At 47.9% G+C, this 24,147-nt stretch overlaps 1 protein-coding gene across 14 annotated transcripts in view; it reads left to right on the plus strand.

Moving 5' to 3' along the window:
- ADGRB1 (adhesion G protein-coupled receptor B1) overlaps window positions 1-24,147 on the plus strand; it is a 293,366-nt gene that overhangs the window by 192,927 nt on the left and 76,292 nt on the right. For 10 of the 14 annotated variants that reach the window (XM_074557880.1, XM_074557889.1, XM_074557896.1 and 7 more), the window contains one exon: window positions 9,426-9,567. In XM_074557880.1, coding sequence (XP_074413981.1) covers window positions 9,426-9,567 — 142 coding nt within the window. The remainder of the gene's footprint in view (window positions 1-9,425; window positions 9,568-24,147) is intronic. The other 4 variants (XM_074557884.1, XM_074557928.1, XM_074557962.1 and 1 more) reach the window with 1 other exon arrangement.

The following is a 24,147-nucleotide window of genomic DNA, read 5'->3' on the forward strand; positions in this document are numbered from 1 at the left end:
GTTCTGTTCAGTGCCAGGCCTGGGGTAGAGGTAGTGCCAGTGCTCCTGGGGTAGAGGTGAGTAAAGGCCACCAGTGCCAAGCAAAACTTGTAAGGAAACTGAGTAATCTGAGTAGTTTAGCAGGAAGTTTTATAGTGGTTTTGGTTGTTGAGGTTTTATTTATTTATTTATTTCTGTAAAGAAACCAGGAAACTCAGCTAAGGGATGTGTGAAAGTATTGACTGCTTATTCCAAGTATCAGAGCTCTGTGAGTGCCCTCTTATAGGTCTGTATCCATTCATATCTCCTTTGTGTGCCTCAGTTTCCTTCTCGTAGAATGGGTTGGGTTGGAAGGGACCTTCAAAATCATCTCATTCCATGGGCAGGGATACCTTCCACTGTCCCAGGTTGCTCCAAGGCCCATCCAGCCTGGCCTTGAACAATTCCAGGCATGGGGCACCCACAGCTCCTCTGGTCACCCCTGTGCCAGGGCCTCACCACTCTTTCAGGGAAGAATTTCTTCCTTCTATTTAGTCTGAATCTCTCCTCTTTCAGTTTTAAATAATTTCTTTTGCCCTGTCACTTCATTCCCTTGTCCAAATTCTCTCTCCAGCTCTGCTGGAGCCCCTGGAAGGGCTCTGAGGTCTCCCTGGAGCTGGACATTCCCAGCTCTCCCAGCCTGGCTCCAGAGCAGAGGGGCTCCAGCCCCTGGAGCATCTCCATGGCCTCGTCTGGACTTATTCCAACAGGACCACATTTTTCCTGTGCTGAGGATCCCAGAACTGAATTCAGCACTCCAGGTTGTGTCTCACCAGAGTAGAGGGACAATGCTCTCCCTTGACCTGCCCACACCATGGGGATCCAGCACAGGAGCCCAGGACACATTTGGCTTTCTTGGTTTTGAGCTAAATAAGGTTGATGACTTTTGATTTCCTTAAATGAATGTAGGAATATTGCTGGGCCATCCTTTATTTCATTGGAACTTCAGATTTCATTTTGAGCCACATGGATTTACCAAACTTGTGGTACATTTCAAATTCCGGGGCTCAGAAGTGCAGGATTTTTCCAGGAGGGTTGGTTTTGCTCCAATAAGCCTACACTGCCTTGCTGGATGTGTGAGATGTCTCTCAGGATTTTCAGCAGCATAACTGAGAGCTCAGCCTGTCTTTGAACCAGGGGATTGATCACAGAAAGGGAAAATTATCTCTTGGATAACAGAATGACCCCTGTGAAAGAGTTTTGCTGGTTTTATTTAGTTCTTAGGAAGGTCTCAACTAAGCAAAGAGTGATCACTGCTCTGGTACTGAGGGTGTTCAAAACATTCCAAGCAGCTGCAGTGTTAAAGATTGATTTAAACCCACATTTAGCTTAGTGTTTAATGAATTTCAGCATTTACCTCTCTGGCATGAGATCCTTTGTTACTGCTTTAGCAGCCAATCAAAGATTTATTTTATTTTTAATCAGCCTATTTTTTTCCAAAGCTGTAAGCCTTTTCATGTCCCCTTCTCTTAGGAACCATCTACTCTTTAATTCAGCCCTGAGGTCCTGCACAAACAGTGACTCTGACACACTTTTTGCAGAAATATGATTGCAGGGGTTTTTTTTGCATCTTGGGCTATTGTGCAGAGCCAAAGTGTCTGAAAGGCGCTTTGGGGCAGCCTTTGGCTGGAAATGAAAATTGCTTTTGGGAATCCCACAAAAAGGATTAACTTTGACTTCATCTCTGGTTTGTTCTCCAAATTAATAATCAATCTGCCAGCTGGACCCGTGCCAAGCACTCGCCTGGTTGGAGAAGGGGGAATGGCCCACGTGAAACAAGAACAGTCAGAGAATCACGGAGCTGGTTGGGTTGGAAAAAACTTCTGAAGATTCCTTGTATTTTTCAGATCTCAAAGATCTCCCCCAATTTTAAAAACTCTCTCTGCTCCGTGGCTCTTCCCACAACAAAAAAAGCTTTCCATTTGTGCAAATTCCCGTTCAGAGCGGCATTTCTGTTTGAGAAAGTCCTTGAGCGTGTGCTTAGCTCCTGTTTAAATCTACAAGACAGTGCTTAATTGCTTTTCCCCATCAAGTGCTCAAATGATGTTCAGAGTCATGTTGTAACATATGGTGAGACATTTTCCTGTGCAGCATCGTTGGAATTACACCGGAGATAAATCTGACCACAGACGTTGAAGACAGAACCAACTTGTCAGGTTCCCTGCTCACCCTCCCCATACAATGTTTTTCACGCCAGTCTGGTTTGGGGATTTCTACAATTCCTTTTAGACTGGGTTGTAATCACTCTGACTACAATCTCCTCTAATATTCTGCCCACGTTTTCCCTTTAGTGGAGTTTCCTCTTTCTTGCCTCCACTCTGGAGACTGCCTGGAAATAATTCTGCTCCCTTATTAGCGTACCTGGATTCAATATTTGTGAAGAACTCAAATTCTGCTCCTTTTCTTTGCCTCTGAGCTTTGAGCACGGATTTCCCAGCACAAATCCAGTGTATTTTTTGGCAGAATCAAAGGCTTTTCTACTGCTTTACAAATGAAACCTGAACCTACAGGCAGGCACACATGAACACATAAATGTTCCTCCCCTTATGGACCTGTTCATTAATAGCCCATTGTCTTCCAGAGCTTTTCATCAGGCCCAAAGTGAATGAATTTTGCATTCAAATGTGAAACATGCCCTTTTGCAATCTATCTGCTTTGTAATTTGAACTGCTGCCAGTGAAATAATCTTTAGATGGCAAAATCCAGTGATTGAATTTTGAAATTTGAGTTTAAGGATTTCAAGTCTGCACTGAACTATAAGGTCTTTGGTAATACTTGATGGTTGAACCAAACACTATCTGGACATTCCCAGCTCTCCCAGCTTGGCACCTGGGCAAGTATCTGCAACCAACAAGACCCAAACTCCCTAGATGTGTTTCCCTGGACCTTGGAGAAACCCCTTTAGATCTTTCTTAGTGGTACTGGATGTGGGATGTGCAGCAGGTGATGCTGGACAGGCTCAATCACAAACCATGAATGGAACAACTCAAAATCACAAGGAATTATTGTGAGACCTCACCTGGAACAACAAATCCAACTCTGGGACTTCCAACGGCAGAAGGATGTGGAGCTGCTGGAGGAGTCCAGAGGACACCATGGAAATGCTCCCAGGGCTGGAGCCCCAGTGCCTGAAGGGACTCCAGGAGAGCGGGAGAGAGACTTGGGACAAGGGAATGGAGTGACAGGACAAGGGAGAAAGATTTAAACTGGAAGAGGGGAGATTCAGACCAGATACAAGGAATAAATTCACCAGGCCTTGGAACAGGTTGTCCAGAGAAGCTGCCCCATTCCTGGAATTATCCAAGGCCAGGTTGGATGGGGTTTGGAGCACCCTGGGATAGTCGAAGGTTCCTCTGCTCATGGCAGGGAGTTGGAACAAGGTGATCTTGAAGATCCCTTCCAACCCAAACCATTGCAGGATTCTACATCCACACTGGGAATCAGTGAGGAGAGGCTCCTGGCTCTTCTCCCACATCCTCCTACCTCCAAATTGGTTTTCCCAACCCATCTCCAAGCTCCATCCCCACAGGGTGCAGAGGTGTTCGTATCCAAAGGGTTGCAGGGCAATGAGAAGAGGTAATTAGGGAGTTCTGCAATGAGGAAGGAAAGGATGAAAGAAAAGTTATTCTTCTGAGGATATTAAAGCCAGAGGAATGAACATGGTCTTTGGAGCATTTGAGTGGTTAATGACTGGTAATGACTAATTAATTAATAATCAGTGGTAGTAATGAAGGCCAGATTTTCGTTTCCCATTAAAAGATGTAGCTGGACTTATTCTGAGGTGATTTACACCAAGTTCCTGACTCAGCACATCCACATCACCCATCCTTTATGTGATTTATAGCAGCTTTTAAAGCAAGAACTGGATGGCTTTGATCCAGTTGCTTTCTTTGAGTCCAACAGGATAAATAAGCAGGCACCAGACCAGGTCTTTGAAGAGCAAAAGGTGGTTATTTTAATTTTTAATTTTTTTTCTTGCCTCAGTATCGCAGTGCACTTTCTGTGTGCATCTAGAAATGGATTTCAGACTGTGCCAAGTGTGACTTTGGCCCTGGATAGATTTTATCCTAATATTGCATTCAGTACTGTTCTGTCAGCTTTTCTGCCATGGGAGTGTGAGACCAGGCACAGCATCTGGGGAGTGTTATTTGTTTTCTGATACTTTCCCTGGGGTTTCCTGTTCTTGTTGGTTTTCTGATTTATTTTCCTTCTTTATTTTTTTTTCTTCCTTTTGGATGAGGTTACTTCTGTTGATGTATGGCCCAGATCTGTCCTAGTCTACTTTGAAAGCTGGTAAATGAGTAAAGCTGGGCTTTGGGATTGGAAGTGATGTGAGGGCAAATGTATTCCCACATTTGAAGAGAGTTTGGGTTCCTTGGGGCAGGGGGTGTCTGTGTGTGGCAATGTACACAAATTTGATGCCCTAAAAATGGGAGATTTAAGCATTTCTATTTGTTGAGAAAGGCAGAAAAAAAAAAGAAAAAAAAAGCTGAGGGTAGAGTTAAGGATGAAAGGACAGGCTGGATGACCTGGGGTTGTTTAATCTGGAGAAGAGAAGGCTCCAGGGAGATCTCAGAGCCCTTTCCAGTGCCCAAAGGGGCTCCAAGAGAGCTGGAAAGGGACTTTGGACAAGGGCTGGAGTGACAGGACAGAGGGAATGGCTTTAAACTGCCAGAGAGCAGGGTAAGATGGGATATTGGGAAGAAATTCTTCCCTGTGAGAGCAGAGAGGTGCTGACACAAGTTTTCCAGAGAAATTGTGGGTGTCCCATCCATGGATGTGTCCAAGGCCAGCTTGGGTGGGACATTGAGCAGTCTGGTTTAATGGGAGGTGTCCCTGCACATGGCAGGAGGTTGGAAAAAGATGATCTTTAAGGCCCCGTCCAAAACCATTCTAGGATTCCAAAATTCTATAATTAGGAGATTTTAAAAGCATCCTCAAACCCATAAATGAAAAAGATAAACAGAGCACTAAAAAACCTCAACTAACCAAAAAACCCCATCACAAGCCAAATACACCAATATCTACAAAAAAACCCCAAACAACACAACAGTCTGTTATAGAGGGAAAGTCAAAGCTGCTGTGGAAATCTGGACAAAGGATAAATTGACAGCAAGCAATGCAAATTAAAAGCTTGAAAAATACAATAAAAGAAAAAAAAAAAAGAAAAGTGTAGGAATTTTATTCTCCAGACCAGCAAAGATGAATAAAAAGCAAAATTCAGAGTCTACTAAACCCATAATAAATCCTGATGGTATTGGTTTGTTACTAGCTGGAAATGACAGATTTATTTATAATAATGCAGGAATTTCAATAAACGCCTGTATTCTGTAATTGGAAGAGAGCCTGGATCCTTAATCCACATCCCAGCCTAATGAAATACTTTTCATTACACCAGCAGCTGGAAAACCTGCTATACATCATCCACCAAAGTGAGATGTGTGCAAGAGTAACAAGACAGAGCAATTTGGAACTTGAGGGTTTTAAAAGAGCAGGTTAAGACTAATTTGGCATCATTGCTCTTTAGGAAAAGGAAGGTGGAAGAGTTCCTCAAATCTGGAGAGAGGAGCATGTGTGTGTGAGCACAGCAACCTCACATCTGTCTTAGGCACAATATCCATCTCAAATTGGATCCAAAAGTTTAGGGATTGTGGGTAATATTATGATTATAATTGAATAATAGCACGCTCATTAAAACAGGCATTAATAGCAATCAACTTATGGAAAATAGATTTTTGTCAAGCTAAATTAATACTTTCTAGGAGAATACAGAACTGGTTGTTGGAGTCTGGGAATTTATCATTATTTGTACTCATCATAAATAAGGCGTTTTTCTCAGTGACAGTGGATAAACAGAACAACTCAATAATGCAGATCTTGGAAATACGAGCAGCACATAGAGGGGGAGAATACAGAATTCAGATTTCCCATGAGACTGGCCTTGGATCTCTTGGTGCCTTCCAAAAAGGGTGTTGGGGGATGTCAGAAGGTGCATGAAAGAGAGCAAAGAACAGTGTCAGGGTCTGAAATGATGTGACAGCTCAGAGAAAATCATGTGAGGAGCTGCTGATCCAGAGAAGACAGATTTATGTCCCATGAGATGGATGGATGGAGAAGCAGGGGAGCACAGAATGGTCTGGGTTGGAAGGGACCTTAAAGATTATTTAGTTCCAACCCCCTGCCATGGGCAGGGACACCTTCCACTAGACCAGGATGCTCCAAACCCCATCCAGCCTGGCCTTGGGCACTCCCAGGGACAGGACATTCAGACATTTAGTAGGGTCCAGATATTTAAAAATGTGGCTGAGCACCAGAAAAAAAAAAAAAAAAAAGATTCTGTGTATTGTGTACAACTTCTGCAGTAAAATTAATTTGTTTTTTTTATTTTATAAAAATAAAACAAAATATTTTATAAAATAAAATTAAAATATAAAAATATAAAAATGAATTTATTTATATTTTATAAAATAAAAATATAAAATATAAATTTATTTATATTTTATAAAATAAAGTTATTTTATTTTTTAAATTATGAACAGTGCTCTAACCCAAACCAGAAATAATTCAGGGAGGCTCAGTGTCACATGTTGAACAGGATGTGAGGGGACACTGAGAGCAGGATGTGCTGGTGCTCTGTCACCCAGGCCATGGTGGCACAGGGAGGCTCAGAATCGTTGTGTGAGGAGCAGCTCAGAGCCTGCACCAGGTCAAGACCTGCAGAGAACTTGTCAGAGGCTCAGGGCAGGTCTCTGGAGCCAGCAGCACGGAGCTGTCCAGGCCATCTGTGGTGCACCCAAGGCTGCTGAGCAGCTTTGGCTCCATCTGGAGCTGCCCTGGGCTCGCTGCTGGCGTTGCTGCCCAGGTCCCCTCCTCTGAGGATGGTCAGCTGGGGAGATGGGACATCTTTCCCTATGTCCCTTCAGTGGAAGCAGATGGCCATTTTGCTCTGCCTCCTCATCCTGTCTCAGGCTCCTGTGAAGCCCAGGTTATGCACAGGGATGCTGAGCTTCTCCCCATCTACTGAATTTCTGCACTTGCTCTCTGCATCTGCACTCCCTGAGTGACCATATCCCAGGAGATAGGATGGACAAGACACAGAAGCAATGGGTGGAAAATGACAGCAGGTTTTGGGTCCCCACTGTCCCAGCACATGAGGCAGAGCAGCAGATCCCCCTTTTCCCTGGCTTAGCCCTTTGTGCTCGCACAGAGATGGGGCTGCAATCATTTTCCTGATAAAACCACCCCACTGTGGGATGAAGACTGTGGACACTTCCCCATCTATGGCCCCTTCCCCATTCTGCTGCTTTTCCCCAGGCTGCAAGGATGCCAGGAGAAAGCAGGGATCTGTCCCTTTGATTCTTCAGGTCCCTCTGGCCATGAGGGAGGAACATCCCTGCCATGCCCAGAGCTCTGGGAATGTGGGGAAGGGCTCAGGAGGGTCCTGGCCTGGCCTTTGGAGAAGGAACAAGGGAGGGGTGAAGCTGTGAATTGGGCTGGGGGAGGGCTATACCCATCTATATGGGGTGTGGAGCAGGGGTTGGGGGTGTATGGGGTGAGAGATGGGGCTGTGAGGGCAGTGAGGTGTATTTTAGGTCCATAGTTTTACATCCATAAATGGGATATGTGGGACAGTGCTGCAGGGATGGGGAGGTGTGTTCCGGTTGTGTAGGGACAGGGCTGTAGGATCATTTATCCACGTGTCTCACATGTGGATCAATATGGTGAATGTCACAGGGGTTTAGGGCTGTGCATGCTCGTGTTGGGTGGGAAGTTGTGCCCAGGTATTTGGGATAAATGAGGCAGAGCTGTGGGGTTTAGGGTGTGTGTGAACATGGAACAAGTGGGACAGGACTATAGGCATAAGGAAATGTATATGGCAATGTGGGGGAGGGCACAGGGCTAAGAAAGTGTGTATGGGGTAAGTAGGAAAGGGATATAGGATTAAGAAGGTGCATATGGGATATGTGGGGCAGGGTTATAGGGTTAAAGTGCATGTGGGATAAGTAGGAAAGAGTTATAGGGGCAAAAGGGACAGGGACAGTGGGACAGGGCTATAGGGTTAGAGGGGTGTATATGGGATATGTGGGACAGAGCTATACAGTCAGGAAAGTTTATATGGGATATGAGGGGCAGGGCTACAGGGTTAAGGAGGTGTATATGGGATATGGGATATGTAGGAAAAAGCTGTAGGGTTAGGAAGGTTTATATGAGACATGGGACAGGGCTACAGGGTTAGGAAGGTTTATATGAGATATGTGGGACAGGGCTGTAGGGTTAGGGAGGTGTATATGAGATATATGGGGCAGGGATATAGGGTTAGGCAGGTGTATATGGGGCATATGGGACAGGGCTATAGGGTTAGGGAGGTGTATATGGGATATGTGGGACAGAGTTATAGGGTCAGGAAGGGGTATATGGGATATGTGGGGTTATAGGGTTAGGAAAGTGTAGATGGGATATGTGGGGCAGGGATATAGGGTCAGGAAGGGGTATATGGGATATGTGGGGTTATAGGGTCAGGAAAGTGTAGATGGGATATGTGGGGCAGGGCTATAGGGTTAGGGAGATGTATATAGGATATGTGGGGCAGGGTTATAGGGTCAGGAAAGTGGAGATGACATATGTGGGGCAGGGTTATAGGGTTAGGAAGGTGTCTGTGGGATATGTAGGGCAGGGTTATAGGGTTAGGCAGGTGTAGTTGGGATATGTGGGGCAGGGTTATAGGGTAGGAAGGTGTATATGGGATATATGGGGCAGGGATATAGGATAAGGAAAGGGTTATAGGGGCAAAAGGGGCAGGGACAGTGGGACAGGGCTATAGGGTTAGAGGGGTGTATATGGGATATGTGGGACAGAGCTATACAGTCAGGAAAGTTTATATGGGATATGGAGGGGCAGGGCTACAGGGTTAAGGAGGTGTATATGGGATATGGGATATGTGGGGCAGGGTTATAGGGTTAGGCAGGTGTATATGGGATATGTGGGAGAGAGCTACAGGGTTAGGGATTGTATATGGAATATATGGGAAAGAGCTATATAGTTAGGAAGGTTTATATGGGGCATGAGGTACAGGGCTACAGTGTTAGCGGACTGTATATGGGATATGTGGGGCAGGGCTATAGGCTTAGGGCGATCGTGACACCGGGCAGCCCGGGGGCTGCAGGGGACCGCTCACATGTGTGGGGATGATGGAGAGGTCACAGCGAGGCGGGGGAGCCGCGGACGGGACCGGCATCATCACCATCACCATCACCAGGATGGAGCCGCAGGTCCGCCGGGGCTTGGTGGGATGGGGGCGGCGGGGGGCGCGCTGCCCGCTCCCCGCCCGCCCTGACGGCCGCTCTCTCTCCCTCTCTCCCCGCTCCGCCGCCCCGTCCCTCCCTCCCTGCTCTCCTCCCTCCCTCCAGCAGAGCCTCCGCCTCCGCCTCTCCGCCCGGCGCCTGGTCCTGGCGCGGCTGCCGAACGGTCCCGCTCGACGCCTCCCGGACCAAGTGCCTGTGTGACCGGCTCTCCGCCTTCGCCATCTTAGCCCAGCTCAGCCCCGACATGGTGAGTCCCGCCGAGCGAGGAGCGCGGGGGCCGGGGGAGGCGTGGGGGACACGCGGGGGACAGGGCGGAATGGAGCGGGAGGGAAAGGGACGCGCCCGGGATGCAGCGGAGCATCCCCGGTACCGCGGCGGGGACAGCTCCGAGCGCTGCCGCTGCTGCCACCGCTGCTGCTGCTGCTGCAGTCCGGTGTCACTGGGACCGTGGCGACACAGCGTGAGGCTTTGCATAACCCTCCCCCTTCCTTTCTTCCTTCCCCGCCGTCCTTCCTCTCCCCTTCCCCCCGACCCTGACCGCAGCTTTTGGGGACACACACACGCGGGGACATCGCCGCGCTGCTCCCTCTCATCCTCCCCATCCATCCTTCCATCCCTGCGCTGTGCTTTGGGACGTGGATCCCGCTCAGCGTGCGGAGCCGCCGGCCCCCGCAGGCGTGTTCGCTGCCGTGGGCTCCCCACGCACGGAATCTTCCGCACGTGGCTTTTTTTGGGGGGGGCGGAATCGCCCCGCTCCGCCTCCCTCCATCCTTCCCCGCCTGTCTCCATCCCTCCCCGCCTGTCTCCATCCCCGCCTCGGCGTCCTTCCCGCTACCCCACGCAGTTTTGGGGTGTGTGGGTGTGTGTGTATGGAGGGGTTCCCACTTTGGAATCGGGGAGAGTGGAAGGGAGGAGTTGTGAAGTTTTGGCCGCTTGTCGGGGACACGAAGTCGGTGCCGCGTCTTCGGACGGCACCTCCGGAAAAGAAAAAAAAAAGTGCGAGATTCCTAGAAATTATCGCTGGGCGGCTGCACCCTGAGTCAGAGCATGGGGAGGGTGCCAGGGCACTAAAGACGGCGCTGGGGTGGTCAAAAGACGCTTCCTCTCTTCCACCTTGTGCTTTTGAATTTGTTTTTCGTTCCTTCTTTTTTTTTTTTTTTTTTTTTTTTTAAGTAGTTCATCCCTTTTTGGACAGTTCCCAGGTTCCCAGAGAGAAGCCACCCCCTCCTCCACCTAAAGCTTCTCCATCTGCCTGGGCACTGGGAGTTACTGGGCCCTTGCAATTATTTACTAATTATGGCTTGCTTGTTAAATGCTGGCTTAATTCGGCAAAAGGGGAGGGGAAAGGAAGAAAGGAAGGGTGAGGAGTGGTAAAGGGAGAGGGGGGATCACATTTTCCAAGATGAAGGTTTGGTTTATTATTAGAAACACTAATGTATTTGGTCCACTAGTTACCATGGAAACAACATCTGCACTGAAGTGGTTTTAAAGACACAGTGTTGGTTGTGTTTGCCTGGGCCCCGAGCAGGCCCAGCCACCACAGGGCTGGGAAATGGGCTCTGGGCTCCTCAGCAGAGCAGCTTTTGGGCTCTTCTGGACAGAGGCACCAACCCTGTGGTCTCAGGTAGAGATATTCTGGCAGAAGGATGCTCAGAGGTAGAGCTGGGAGCTTGTTCCCGCTTGGAAGGGCTCAGGAAGCAGCTGGCTGCATCAATCCTGGCATCCCTGCACTCCATGGGCTGTTGTTTCCTTGTCCTGTCACCATAAACCAAGCGGGCCGGGGAGCAGCTGCTGGGCTGGTGCTCTCCAGGAGAATTCCCAGCCTTCTCGAGGTGCACAGGGTGATCTCAGGTGGGATTTGTCACCTGTGTCCTGCCAGCAGCAGGGCTTCACCCTTCACCCCAAGCTTCAGCAGCTTTAGGGTCTGGCTCCAGAGGTTGTGGTTGATGAATGAACCTTGCCCTGCGTGGGAAGGACTCCAAAATATCCTGACAAAGTTTTGGGAGGTTGCATGGCTGGGGAAAATAAATTGGGATTTCTGCTGCAGGGAGGCTTCTAAGGCAAAGCCGGGAATGAGGTGAGCCCAGATGTGCAGCTGAGCTGCTGGGGAAGGTCCTCTGCTGATCCAGCTTCTGGAATTGGGCAGAGGATCAGGCAGTGTGGGGAAAGCAAAGGGAATCTTTGCCTTGGCTAAAGCAGAAATTTCTCTTATGTAGATTTTATGTTCACACACTGCTTGGTATTATTTAATTAATCAACCTGGGGAAAAAATGGTTAATTTGATGTGGCCAGATGCTGCTGCTCCATCAGCTCCAGGTGTTTCAGTGTTATCTGGATAAGACAGGGTGGCTATCAGCCCTTTATCATCCCTGCAAGTATTTTTGCATTTGAGAGTGGGCATGGCTGCAGGAGGATACAGCTCCTTCCCCCAGGCATGTTTTATTATATCTGCAACTAAACTCACAGCTGCTCCTTTGGGGTTTAAGCCTAAAATTGCTTCTTTTGCCCTCTTTCCAACTCCTCTGGCTGCTGCTTTGGTTATGTTTTCCCTGCTCATTTTTTCCCAGCCTTGAGTCCACTCATTTTTCCCAGAATGAGTCCTTTGGCTATGCTGGGGGGAGAACTGGGGCATGGATATCTCCTGAATCCCCCAAGCCAGTCCAAGGGTTTGATGATGATGATGGGGAGCATCACCCTGGCTGAACCAGCTGGGACCCATCTCCTGCCTGTGCCTGCCCTGTGAGCCTGCATGTCTGTGCCTCATCCAGCTCCTCATTCCCTTGCTTTCCTCCCCAAATCTCATTTTGAACAAGCCCACGTTGCCTTCCGTCCCCAGAGGTGGCATCTCGTCATCGTTGGTGTCTGCGGTGGTGACATTTATGGTGCAGTTTTTCATGTGCCTTTGGAGCTCTCAGGACAAGAAGCTCCGTCCGCCTGTGTCATTAATATTATTTATTGCTATAAATCTCCCTTCTGGAGCCTTTGGCCCTGGCAGCTTGAAATATTTGTAACCCTGCTATGGGCACAGCTCCTTTGCAGTGAAAAAAAGGCTTTTGGGACGAGTGTTGCTGCTGATTTGGGACTGGCCAAGGACAGTTTGCCTGGGCTGAGACCTGGGAGTTGCTGGTGTAGTGGGGAAAGGAAGCAGTTTTCCTTGATTTCAGTGGAGCTGGAGGCTGAAAGTGCTGTGTTTTGAGTCAGTTTGGGAGAAAGACATCCCTAAACCGTGATGGATCCTGCTCAAAAGCTAGAGTTCAGATTTGTGTTTGATTTCCCCTGCTGCTTCCACTTGACAGAGGCAGCCTCATGCCCTGCTTTGGCACAACTGCTGTTTGACCATTGTGAAAGATTAAAACCTCTTAAATTAAGGAACACAGACAAGCATTTTGGGACTGTCTTTTTGTTTTAGCTTTATAACCTGACTGTCTTGGAAGGGCAATGCCTTGTGGTGCCACACCTGCACAGTAGCAGTGCAAACAGAGAATGAGGGCAAAAGGAAACCACAGAGCTGCATGAGAGGCTTGTGGTGGTCCTTTTTTCAATATATTTTGGCAATTTTTGGAGGTGGGAAGAAGTAGAGCAGGAGCCTGAGGATGAGCAGCAAAGCCTTTCGCTCTTTGGTTGTCTCATCTGTGTTTGGCTCGTGTTGTCTTTGCTGCCTTCCACCTTGTGCTTGGCCTTTGTAAAGTCAATCAAGCTTTAAATCTTGGCTAATGCAGCTTGGATGGGGTTTTGGGAAAGCCGGTCTGGTGGAAGGCGTCTCTGTCCAGCCAGGGGGTTGGAATTGGATGATCTTTAAAGTCCCTTCCAACCCAAACTGATGCTTCTGTGACTTGTGCAGCCCTTAGGGCTGGAGTAAAACTTGACAAATACATCTCTGTTGTCTCCCCACCTCCTTACTGGCCCTGCCTGAAGAAAACTGATCAGAGAGAGGCATCTGAGCTCTCCTCTCGTTCCTAGGCTTGATGAAGATTCGGAGCTAGTGGTAGGAACTTGTAGGGGTGCTGAGTTTGTTTTGTGTACACTGAATTTTTGGGACATCTCACCTCTGTGTTGGTGTTTTCTGACAGGCAAAACCAGCAGCTGTTGAGTTTTGTGGGGGGTTTTTTTGTAACAGATCTGGCCTGGGTGAGTGCTGGCCAGGCAGTGAGCTGACCTGTGAGATGAGAGGAAACAGCCTCAAGTTGTGCCAGTGTGGCAAATCTAAAAGATTGGATATTAGGAAAAAATTTCTTCAAGGAAAGGGGGTTGTCAGCCATTGGAACAGGCTGCCCAAGGAAGTGGTAGAGTCACCATCCCTGGAAGTGTTCAAGAAATAAGTGGATGTGGCATTTGGGCGCTGGGTTAATGGTTGGACTTGATGATCTCAGAGATATTTTCCAGCCTTGATGACTCCAGGATTTATATCCCTGGATTGTTCAGTGTTCTCTCCAGTTTGCAAGAATGGGAAGCACCTTTCCTGGTGTGCTTCTTACCCATGGGGATAAAGGTCCTCTCTAAACTCACAACATTTCTTTTTTTTGTCCCTCAAAACCCTCCATTTTCGGATGGAAGGGACCTTCAAAGATCTTGTTTTGTCCCAAGGATCTTCCCCCTGAAAAGATTGTCCTGTGCTGCAGGAGCTCTCTGTACTTCATGGACAGTGCACACACACAAGGTGGGTTATTTTAAGCTCCTAAAATTCTGTAGGGCCTCTCTTCCACAGGGAGGAGATCCAGGTTTCCCAGGAGAAAAAAAGGAAAAAAAAAAAGAAAAAAAAAGTTAATGTTATGAATCAAATATTTTGTAAGAGTGTAGCAATTCTGACAACATTTTGATGGAAAATTATATTGGTTTTATTTAGATAAGACTGGAGAACTTCATTTGGAGGTGAACGTTTTAACATTTATATTCTTCCATCATTTATCACCTGAAATTGGAATCTGGATGAGAACAAAGCCTTTTGCATACCTTGAGAACTGACAGTTCTCATGTTCACAACAGTTTCCAGGCTTAGTTAATATTGGTTCTGCTTTTTCTGCAGCTTTAACTCTTTAATTCAAAAATTTGACTGTTCTGAGGAAGGCAAGTTCTCAGTTCTGCCGGGCTTGGAGACATCAAGCTCTGGTCAGGTTGTGCAGGGGTTTAAGGAAGAGTTTGGTGTATTTGGGTATGTTGTTGAGGCTACAGCCAGAGCTTTTCTGTGCCTGTCAGTGAAATTGTGACCTTGAGCTGAACACTTTTTTGCTTTCTGCTTCCCTTTCTCCAGCTGCAGCACCCTTGCAGGTGACATCCCGGGCTCTGTGCATCCACATTTGCACCCCAGCCTGAAGGGTGCTCCAGGAAGCACCAAGTGCTGTCATTTCCCTGACAGAGCATTAGGAGCCTCCTCTTGCCCATTTGGCAGGAGCTGTGCCAGGGTGAACATTGCTGAGCCACGAACATTTGGGCTTTTTGAGGTCCAAATCCTCTGTGAGCTCCCACGCTCACGATGCTGGCACCTCTTCCTGCAATCACCCCGTCCTCTCCAGGATGCTGCTGTGTGTAGAGTGTCTCTTAGGGAGCTGATTGTGCCTCTTGAGCTGGAAATTTTGCCTAAGATTTCCTGGGGATTTGTTCTGCTGCCACTGAACTCTCCCTGGGTGCGGAGATGCCAAGGTGGGAGTGGCAAAGGGCCACTCCAGCTGGACTCCTGCTCATCCCAGGAGAGCTCCGTGCTGGGGTTGGGGAAGGATGTGGTCTAAGTGCTGCTGGGGATTTCTGGGCTTTGCCCATCTCCTGCTCCACAGCAGGAGCAGCTGCTGTGTTTTCTCTGGGGTGCTTTTCCCCCGAGGTCCGTGGCAGCCTGTAGGAGCAAGCTGGTGATTCTGTAAATCACAGGCTGCTCTTTGCTGTGCTCAGCAGGGAGGCTCTTGTCACTAAATCCAGTTTAGCCCTCCTGAGTTTCAGCAGGCGTGGATAGAATGGAGAAGACAGGGTAGAAACCAGCTGGGCAGTTTTCCCTCCTACTCTCTCTGTTAATGTGATTAAGGAGGAGAGAGGATGTGTGATGTTCTTAGGGGGCCAAACTTGCCAACCCACGGTCTAACCCCCTCTTGAGAGAAGTCCATTATTTTTCTAAAGTCCCTTCTTAACAGAAAGTACTGGATTGTGTCCCTACATCTTTGCTTTGCTGGAATTACCTGGTTTTAAAGTGTTGCTCTGTCACTGATGTGGGATCTGTCAGTTTGTGTTGCAGAGTAAATTCAGGTTAAATCTCATTTGAATTTGAAGGAGACCCGGAGTTGATGTACAGGTGATTTATGTCGGGTTTTAAGAGGAAGGGGATCAGTGACAGAGCTTGTGGTGTGTTCCAGATGCCAGAGGCAGCCTGGGTTTGTTATTCTGCTGGAAGAATTGACTGGAGATTGCCACTGCTGTGTGCCATACACAGATACCTAATAAAAGATCCTATTAGCAAATAAGTGATTGATATTGGAGCATACACAGGCAAGGCATGAGAGACGAGTGGGATAGGAATTCCCTCTCAGCGCTGTGCTGTGCTTCTAGCAGAGACAACACTTGAATATATTAGAAGAAGACAGGTAGCATAGGAGGTAATAATAGGAGGATTTGGCTCAGCATAATAAGCAGTCATCCAGCATCCCACCTCCTTGGCGGCTGTCTGCGGATTTCTCTGTCTGTCGATCCGTTGGGTACTTTGGGGAGATATTCCCAGCTGACAGCTTCCCTCCTCCCTGAGTTCCTGCTCAGCAGCGCTGGTGGATTCACCCAGGTCTCTTTAACTCCTGACAAAACTCCAGCTGGTGGGATTGCAGCAGCGTGGGGCTGCGGCTCGGCCCCCGCCAGCCGGAGCCGCCGAGCGAGCTCAGCGCAGCCCTGGCAGGGACTCTTCTGCAGGCAAATGCTGCATCACCCTCCTGTATCTATCTATCTCTCCATCTGAAGGGGACGTGGGAGAGGAGCAGGATCAAGTGGCTGGGAGCTTAAAGCCGTTGTGGGATTCAGTGCTGGAGCGTGAGTAATGCCGAGCCAAATTCACCCTTTGGTGGAAAGGCGAGAGCGGCGCTGGCGCTAACCAAGTGACCCCAGGAGCGGAGCAGGGCTGGGTTTGGTCCCCTGTCTCCAGCTCAGATTAGAGCCTCACCGAGAATGCCTGGGATGCTGCATGTCCAGGCATTCCTGAGGGGTTTGGTGCTTATTCTGAGCTGCAGTGCTTAATGGCTCGTTGCCACGAAGGCAGCTTAGCGAGTGTGACAGCTGCCCTATTACCCTGCCACAGCTTACTGCTCTGCTAAGGAGCTGTGGATTTAAGCCAGGACACCAGGGGCTTCCCAATTCCCACTTTCCCCTTTCCTAGAGCTCGGAAAGCAGCGCTCAGCCTCGCTTGAGAGCAGATTTGAGGGCCAGAAATGTGAACCATGAGTGTGTTACCTGCCTGGGATTGCTCTGCTCTGGGTCCAGGCAGGATGACTGGCACAGCCCAGAGTGTGGGAGGGCGTGTGGGAGGGGACGATGTGTCAGAGATGTTTGGTGTGGTGCCTCCACACTGATGGCTGAGCTCTCTGAGACATTTTGGCTCTTTCCTCAAAGTAAAAAAGGCTGAGGGGAAAGAGGATGATAATCTTCAAACGGGTTGAAAGGTGGCCGTGGAAAGGGAATAATCTGCTTTCTGTGTCTGCTGGGGATTGGGCTGAAATTGCAGAGTGAGAGATTTAATTCAGGCACGAGGGAAAACCTTCTGACTGCAGGGATAGACAAGAGCCCAGACTCCATCAGCACAGGTTTTCTTGAAGAGGCTGGGGGTGGTTTTGATGGTTTTGTATCAGGCTGAGGCGTGAGCTGAGCTTGTCAGGTCTTTTCCACTCTCTCACCTGAAATTCTGTGATGTAGATCCCCTTGGTGTCTGTGCCTTGCTGTGTAAAAAGAGAGGAACATGGCAGAGGGGCAGCACATTGGTGGGTGTGGGAGGAGTGGGCTGGAGGCAGGTGGGAAAGCCAAAAATCACCGAGTCTGTCCACAACTTCCCACTTCCACCTGTAGCTGTCGATCCGCTGCCATCTCATATTTACAACCTGCAGTTTGTGCAAGCCAGAAGCTTCAGCACCACTCCAGCCTGCTCAGCTCTGAGCCACAAAGCCACCCTGACCCAGCAGTGTGGGAAATTCAGCTGAATTTTCCATCTGGAACCCCAGGATGCTGTGATGGGGGCGGGCGTGGGGGCCCGTGTAAACAGCACAAGGTTCTTAGTCATGGCCAAGTGGTCACATCTGCCAGGGCTGGGCTGTGGGCACTGCACCAGGCAGGGCTTCACAGGGGAGGTTTGGAGCTCTGGGTGCTCGGGGAGATTCTCCCGAGGCAGGAGGACGGCGTGGGAGCATCACAAAGGGGCTTGTTTGAAAATGGTAACGAGTGGGTGCTGGAGGCTGGGTTTCATGGGCTCGTGGGGTGGTAGTCAGAATTACTGCTAAATGAGATTATCTTCCTTTTCAAAGCACTTCAGGGACTGAACATGGTGTGTTCAAAGAGTCAGGCAAACTGTTGAGTGTTGCTTCTATTATTCTGCACCCGTCTCCGTTGTACTTTGGCCTGGAAAAGCAATTCTTTAGATAAATTTGACAATCTGCTTCACCTCTGAGCCCTTTATGCCCTGCAGAAAGGCTGAGGTTGCCCTTAAATTGCCATGCAGTAGGAAATGGGCAAGTCATTATTATTATGTTCATTTAAGCCCAAATTGAAGCAGTTTATGAAAGGTTTGTGCCCTTCATACTTTTGCTGTCAGGTAATAGCTGGGTAGATAAACCTGCTGGTAAGATTTTGGTAATCTTTAAGCAAAAATGGGCATTATGTGTGGAAAAGTAATGTCAGAGTTGTAATTGGGTGTATTTGAGCTCAAAATGTCCCTCTGAATGTGAGGAGTGTCTAATGAAGAAACTGATATTGTGCTGGGTGTGATTACAGCCAGCCAAAGCTCAGCTGCAGCTCCATTGCTGGCTGCCTACCTGCCCTGCTCAACTCAAGAACATACAGAATATATTCAATAAATCTGTGAAAGCAAAATGGCTCCCTCTTTTCCCACAAGTGAGACAATGCTTTCATTTTCCATGAAGAATGGTTCTTTTTCCTCTTTTTAAACATGGCAATCATGCCAGCATCTCCCCAGGTGGGGAATATCCGACTGCTGGGGCCACTTTTGATTTTGTTTATATCAGCTCAGCACAGCTGTAAATCCAGGGGCTGTTACAGCTTTGCTTTCCAATCACTCAGCTGTGAATGAGTTGGGGGTTGGAGGCTGATTCCTCGAGGGCTGCTTGGAGATCTCTGCTCCACACAGAGGGAATTTGCACCAGTGATTCCCCAGTGACCAGCTGGAGATGGAAACATGCTGGGGCTCCTCAGATTGCAATGGGAATAAAGCTGTCATTGTCCTCATAACAGCAGAATAACCCCAATGGCTGAAATCCCTTCATCTTCTTTTCTTAGCCAAGAAAGCCCTGAAAGCTTCTGAGGGCTGGCAATAAATTGGGGGTGTTTTACTTCAAGGTTGTTGGTTCAGCCTTAGTTTGGGTCAGGAGCTATTGTCAGGGCAGGGATCTTCAGTGATGGAATAGTGAGGGATGGGAGCATCTGCAAGTCATAATTAATATTTGTTCAGCCTGGAGAAGAAACTGAGGGGAAACCTCATCAGGGTCTGCAGCTTCCTCATGAGGGGAAGGAGAGGGGCAGCACCAATTTCTTCTCTCTGTGGCAGTGGTAGGACCTGAGGGAATGGCTGGAGCTGTGTCAGGGGAGGGTTCGGCTGGATATCAGGAAAAGATTCTTCATCCAGGGGGTCGTTGGACACTGGAAGAGACTCCCCAGGGAATGGTCATGGTATCGAGACTGACAGAGCTCAAGGAGAGTTTCGACAACATTTTCAGGCGCAGGATGGGAATGTTGGGGTGTCCTGTGCAGGGCCGGGAGTTGGACTTGATGATCCCGCTGGGTCCCTTCCAAATCAGGATATTCTATGATCCTCGGAATTCAAGGATTTTGTATAAAGTCAGGTTTTGAGAGATGCTTCAGTCTTTGCCCAAATGTTCATTCCTTGTGCTTTGGAGGAAGGTTTTTCTTCTGGACTGCTCCTCAGCAGCCAGGGGGAAAGGGAAAGTGGGTATTTGCTCTCTGTGATGGTCAGCAGGTGGGATCTGAATATTTGGGGCAGGAGCCATCCTGCAGACACTGAGACCTCAGGTGTTCCCCACTCCTCAGGTGGGTCTCTCCAAAGGGCAGGATGCAGGGGAATGGGGAAGGAACGTTTTGCCCATGCTGTGGGGAGAGCTGCTACTCTGGCACCACTCTTCAGCACGCCACTGGTAGTGTAAAACAAACAGCGGGGCTGGTTTGGAGTAATTTGGTGAAATGCTGTCGCCTGGCATGGAACCAAAATACTGCTTAAATCAGGATAAACACAGTCTGGATTCTACTCTCATTTTCCATTCCCAGTCTGCTATGGACTTATTTTATTTTAGCTATGTGTAAATCTTAGCACATTTCCCTGCAAGGTGCTCAGCTGGGAAGCTGCAAGGGATAAGGGCGATGAGGTTCCACGTCTGTTACAGAATTTGAACTGGTTGTTCTCTATGTAGCACAAGGAAAGGGCAATTCCAAGCAGGAGGGTGCAGGAAAGAAGACTCATTTTTAAAGTAGTTACAGAGCATATGTCCCTATGGTAAAATAATGCCAGTAATGGTAATAGTGGTAGTAGTAACAATGATTATTATGATAATGATAATAATTGTAAGTTCCATGGCAGAGGCATGGAGAACAGGAGCAGCTCTAACAGCTCCTGTAATTGTCCCTAATTCTTAATTTTTATAATGCTCCTTGGATGTGTCTTAGCTTGTGGCAGCCAGCAGTGTTCAGGACATTGAATCATAGAAGTGTTCAGGTTAGAAAAGACCTCCAAGATCATCAAATCCCACCACACCCCCTAAAAATATCTGAATGTGCACATGTACTCCTGGATTTTTTTGACATTTCCAGGCATGGTGACTCTATCACTTCCCTGGGGAGCCTGTCCCAATGCTCAACCACCCTTTCAACAGAGACATTTTTCCTAATATCCAAACTGAACCTCTCCTGGTGCATTTTGAGAGCATTTCCCCTTGTCTTGCCTGGGAGAAGCAGCCGACCCTCACCTCAGCACAACCTCATTTCAAGGAGTTTTAGAGAATTAATGTTGCACTGAGCAGGATGGACAAGTCCCCTCTGCTTTGAATATTTGTATGAATACCTGCATTGTACCACTTCATCTCAGGGCAGTGGAGTGGATCGTGGAGCATTTGGTTTTCCAGGACTGACATGGGGAGATTGAGGTTTGCTGTTTCCCGCAGTGCCTGTGTCAGTGCTGCTGCACAACGTGATTAAAGTTCACTTCTGCCCCTGTTTTCTCAGAAGCAAAAAGCTGCTGCCCGTGGAGGAATTGGCCATTTTGAGTATTGCCAGCTTCATTGTGGAAAATGGTTTTATTTTCTCTTCTTTAAAGGGAAAGGCTGGAACAGAACGATTTTTCCATATGCATGGAAAGCAAAGTTTTAAAAACCAGCCATGACATCTGACCAGCTCACAAACAGTTAAGCCAAAAACTCTCTCCTGTCTCTCCTCCATCCTTCCTAAAAGTCTTGCACAGCAGAGAATAAGGTGCTGGTGCTTGATTGTTGTGACACAGCCCTAGGAACCCCCCAAGGCATTTGCACACAGCAGGGATCTAAGCTGAATTAAGCTTTGGAAGAGAGATGGAGGGGCAGTATTATTCCCTTCCATGTCCAGGGGATCAAAATAGGCCCCAAGAAGATAAAGCCAGTGTTTGCCATTTAAATCAGATCAGCTGAGAGGCCTTTGGAAAGATTGGCTTAAGTGATGGAGCTTCGAGTCCACATCTGACCTGAGGGTGAGCTGGGAGTACACCCTGCTCTCCTCCTTGGGGTCCCCAGCTCCTCACTCTGCTTCCCAAGCCACAGCTGGCAGAGGGGTGGGTGCAGGGTGACTCAAGGATCTTCATCAGAGCTCCATAAAACCAGGATTTCGGTTGCTTGGCTGGGTGAGGTGCAGTTGGAAAGGGATAAATAAAGAGAATAAAACTTTGTTTTAAAGAATGGTGATGAAAACATTTGGGAACAGCTGTCTGGTGAGGAGGAGAGAGTTCCTCAGCATTAATATGGAGCTGATCCATCCATCCTTGACATCAGGACTGGACATTGAGACTCTGGGAGTTCCAGCCTGGCAGTGAGCATTGCTGACTGGCAGGTACATAATGCCCACTGTTAACTCCTGTAATCCCCTGCCAGCCTGGAGGAAATTATCCTGACAATTCCCATTAAGGAGAGGCTGAGTGACCACTCCTCTGCCCTGAAAACTTCTTCAAAGCTGTTTACTAAAAGCAAATTGTCAATGTTGTAGCTTGTGAGAGGACTCAATACCCACTGAAGAGTTAGTGATTGTTAATAAATAGTAGCGTGTTAAGACATCTCTCCGGGTGATTTTTGTGTGCTGTAATTACACAGAATTGCCTCTTAGACTGGGCAAATAACATAAAAGGAGCCCTGAGGTCCACAGTTGTGTTTCTGATAATGGGTCACTATTAACTTTGACATGGGAAGTCTGTGGTTTTGATAGGAGGGAAGCAAAGCAGGGTGGAAATCCTCTGGACCTGGCTCTCAGTGGCAGGGTCTGAGCTGAGAAGGTGTCACATCTGCCAGGAAGAAGGTGTGAAAAGATGATTTATTAATGATGCCTCTAAGTGACCTTCATGCAGGCACCTCAAAGCCCTTCTCAGAGGTTAAATGATGGAGAAGAGAAGGCTCTGGGGAGACCTTATTTTGATTTTTCAATATGTGAAGTGTTATAGGAAAGGTGGAGAAAGACATTTTTACAGGTTTAATTCAGGATGAATTTAATTTTAGTAGCCAGTATGGGACTGTATTTTGTGTTGTTGGGCACTGCCATTGCTGCCATGGAGTGAGAGGATGAGGGGGAATTGCTTAAACTGAAAGAGGGTGGAATTATATGAAATATTGGAAAGAAACTTTTTCCTGTAAGGGTGGTGAGACCCTGGCACATGCTGTACAGGAATTCTGTGACTGCCCTATCCCTGGGAGTGTTCAAGGCCAGGCTGGATGGGGCTTGGAACAGCCTGAGATAGTGGAAAGCATCCCTGTCCATGCAGGGGGTTGGAATTAGATTATTTCAAAGGTGCCCTCCAACCCAAACTGTTCTGTGATTCTGTGGAAAAAAAGGAATTTTTTGGTAGTTTCTCACTGCTTGTCTGCTTTGAGTTGAGTGAACCCTGTAGACCTCTGACAAAGCTGACCCACTAAAAAATCTCGTTTCACCCCTGGCCCAATCCTGACATCCACCAGGAATGAGAGCTCATGTCCTGCTCTCCTTCTCTCCCTGTCTTTCTGCAGGAAATTGCTGGTCCAGGGAGAGAAAACTGAGCCTTCCCTTGAGCAGGCCCAGGGCACATGGAAATTTCCCATCCCAACAAAGTATAAATGTGATATCCACAGGGCCCGAGCCTGGATGAGAAATCCTGAATCTGACTGGATTGATGATTAAAAAAAAATCGGTGTGTTTTTGGCAGCTGACAAGAGCACATTCACCTCTTGGTCCTTCAACCCTCCTGAATTGTTTTCTCCACCACTGACACACACCTTTTGTTCTGGAAGCTGTTTGCTTCTGTAAGCCCCGCTAAAAGCATTATTTTCCAGCAATTTTGACACTTCTCTCCCTGCTTTGACAAGAGTTGTCCAACCAGCAGTGAAATCAATACAGTGTGACTTAAAAAAACATTTCACAGGAGTCGTAAAAAGCCTTTTGGGCCAGTGGCACTGCAAAACCATTCCTGTGCAATTCTTGGAGTAAATCCCACCCAACTGGTCCAGGTCTGTGTCAGGAGAGTGGAATGAGCCTTGTTGATTTGAGCTTGTGACCTGCTAGGGGACAGAGAGGGACTTGCTCGGTCTTGCAAAGATGTAAAGGGCACTCTGGTCACAGCCTGTGGGACAGTTACAAAAATTATAAAACCAAATTCCTCTGGCTTGTGCCTGGTGGTTTAATTTTAACAAGGGGGAAAAGACAAACTGTAGCTCAGGAGGTGCGTGGAATAATTTAGGTTGAGAAAAAATCTGTGAGACAGTCGAGTCCAACCTGGTAACACCACGTTCATGGCTAAACCACATCTCTAAGTGCAATATCCAGACATTTCCTCAAGACTTCCTGGGATACAGGTTCCACCACTTCCCTGAGCAGCCTATTCCAATGCTTTTCAGTGAAAAAAAATGTTTCCTGATAGCCAATCTAAACCTCCCCTTGTGTGACCTCATGAAAAACTCTGTCACCAATAGAGAGTTGTGGCTCTGGAATGGGCACCTGTGGGATGGGAGCTCTCCATCTTGGAGAATTCCCAAATCCAGACAAAGCCATCACCAGCCTCACCTGATGTTAGTGCTGGTCTTGCTCCAAGCAGCAAATTGGGTTGTAAAGCTGGAGATGTCCCTTGCAACCGGAGCTCCTGCAATTCTCCAACTTCATGAATCTTTAATTTCAAATGTGCAGGAAGTCAGGCTCAAGGCAGCTATTATGAATAGCAAACACGTTTCTAAAAACCAAACAAAGCCCAGCCCCCCCCAAATTCCAAACTCGTGTGCCTGTGTTTAATTTCAGAGCAGAATAAATGGTTTAATTTTTCAGTGATTTTATTGGTGTGATGTTGTGCCTATAAAGACTTTGTTCAAGCCTTTCTTGGAATAAAGGATGGGAAAAGCAGAAAGAACAGCTTGGTTGTAAGGTCTGGGGCAAACTGCAC

This window comes from Zonotrichia albicollis, chromosome 1 (assembly GCF_047830755.1).
Source record: "Zonotrichia albicollis isolate bZonAlb1 chromosome 1, bZonAlb1.hap1, whole genome shotgun sequence".
NCBI classification, from domain to species: Eukaryota; Metazoa; Chordata; class Aves; order Passeriformes; family Passerellidae; genus Zonotrichia; species Zonotrichia albicollis.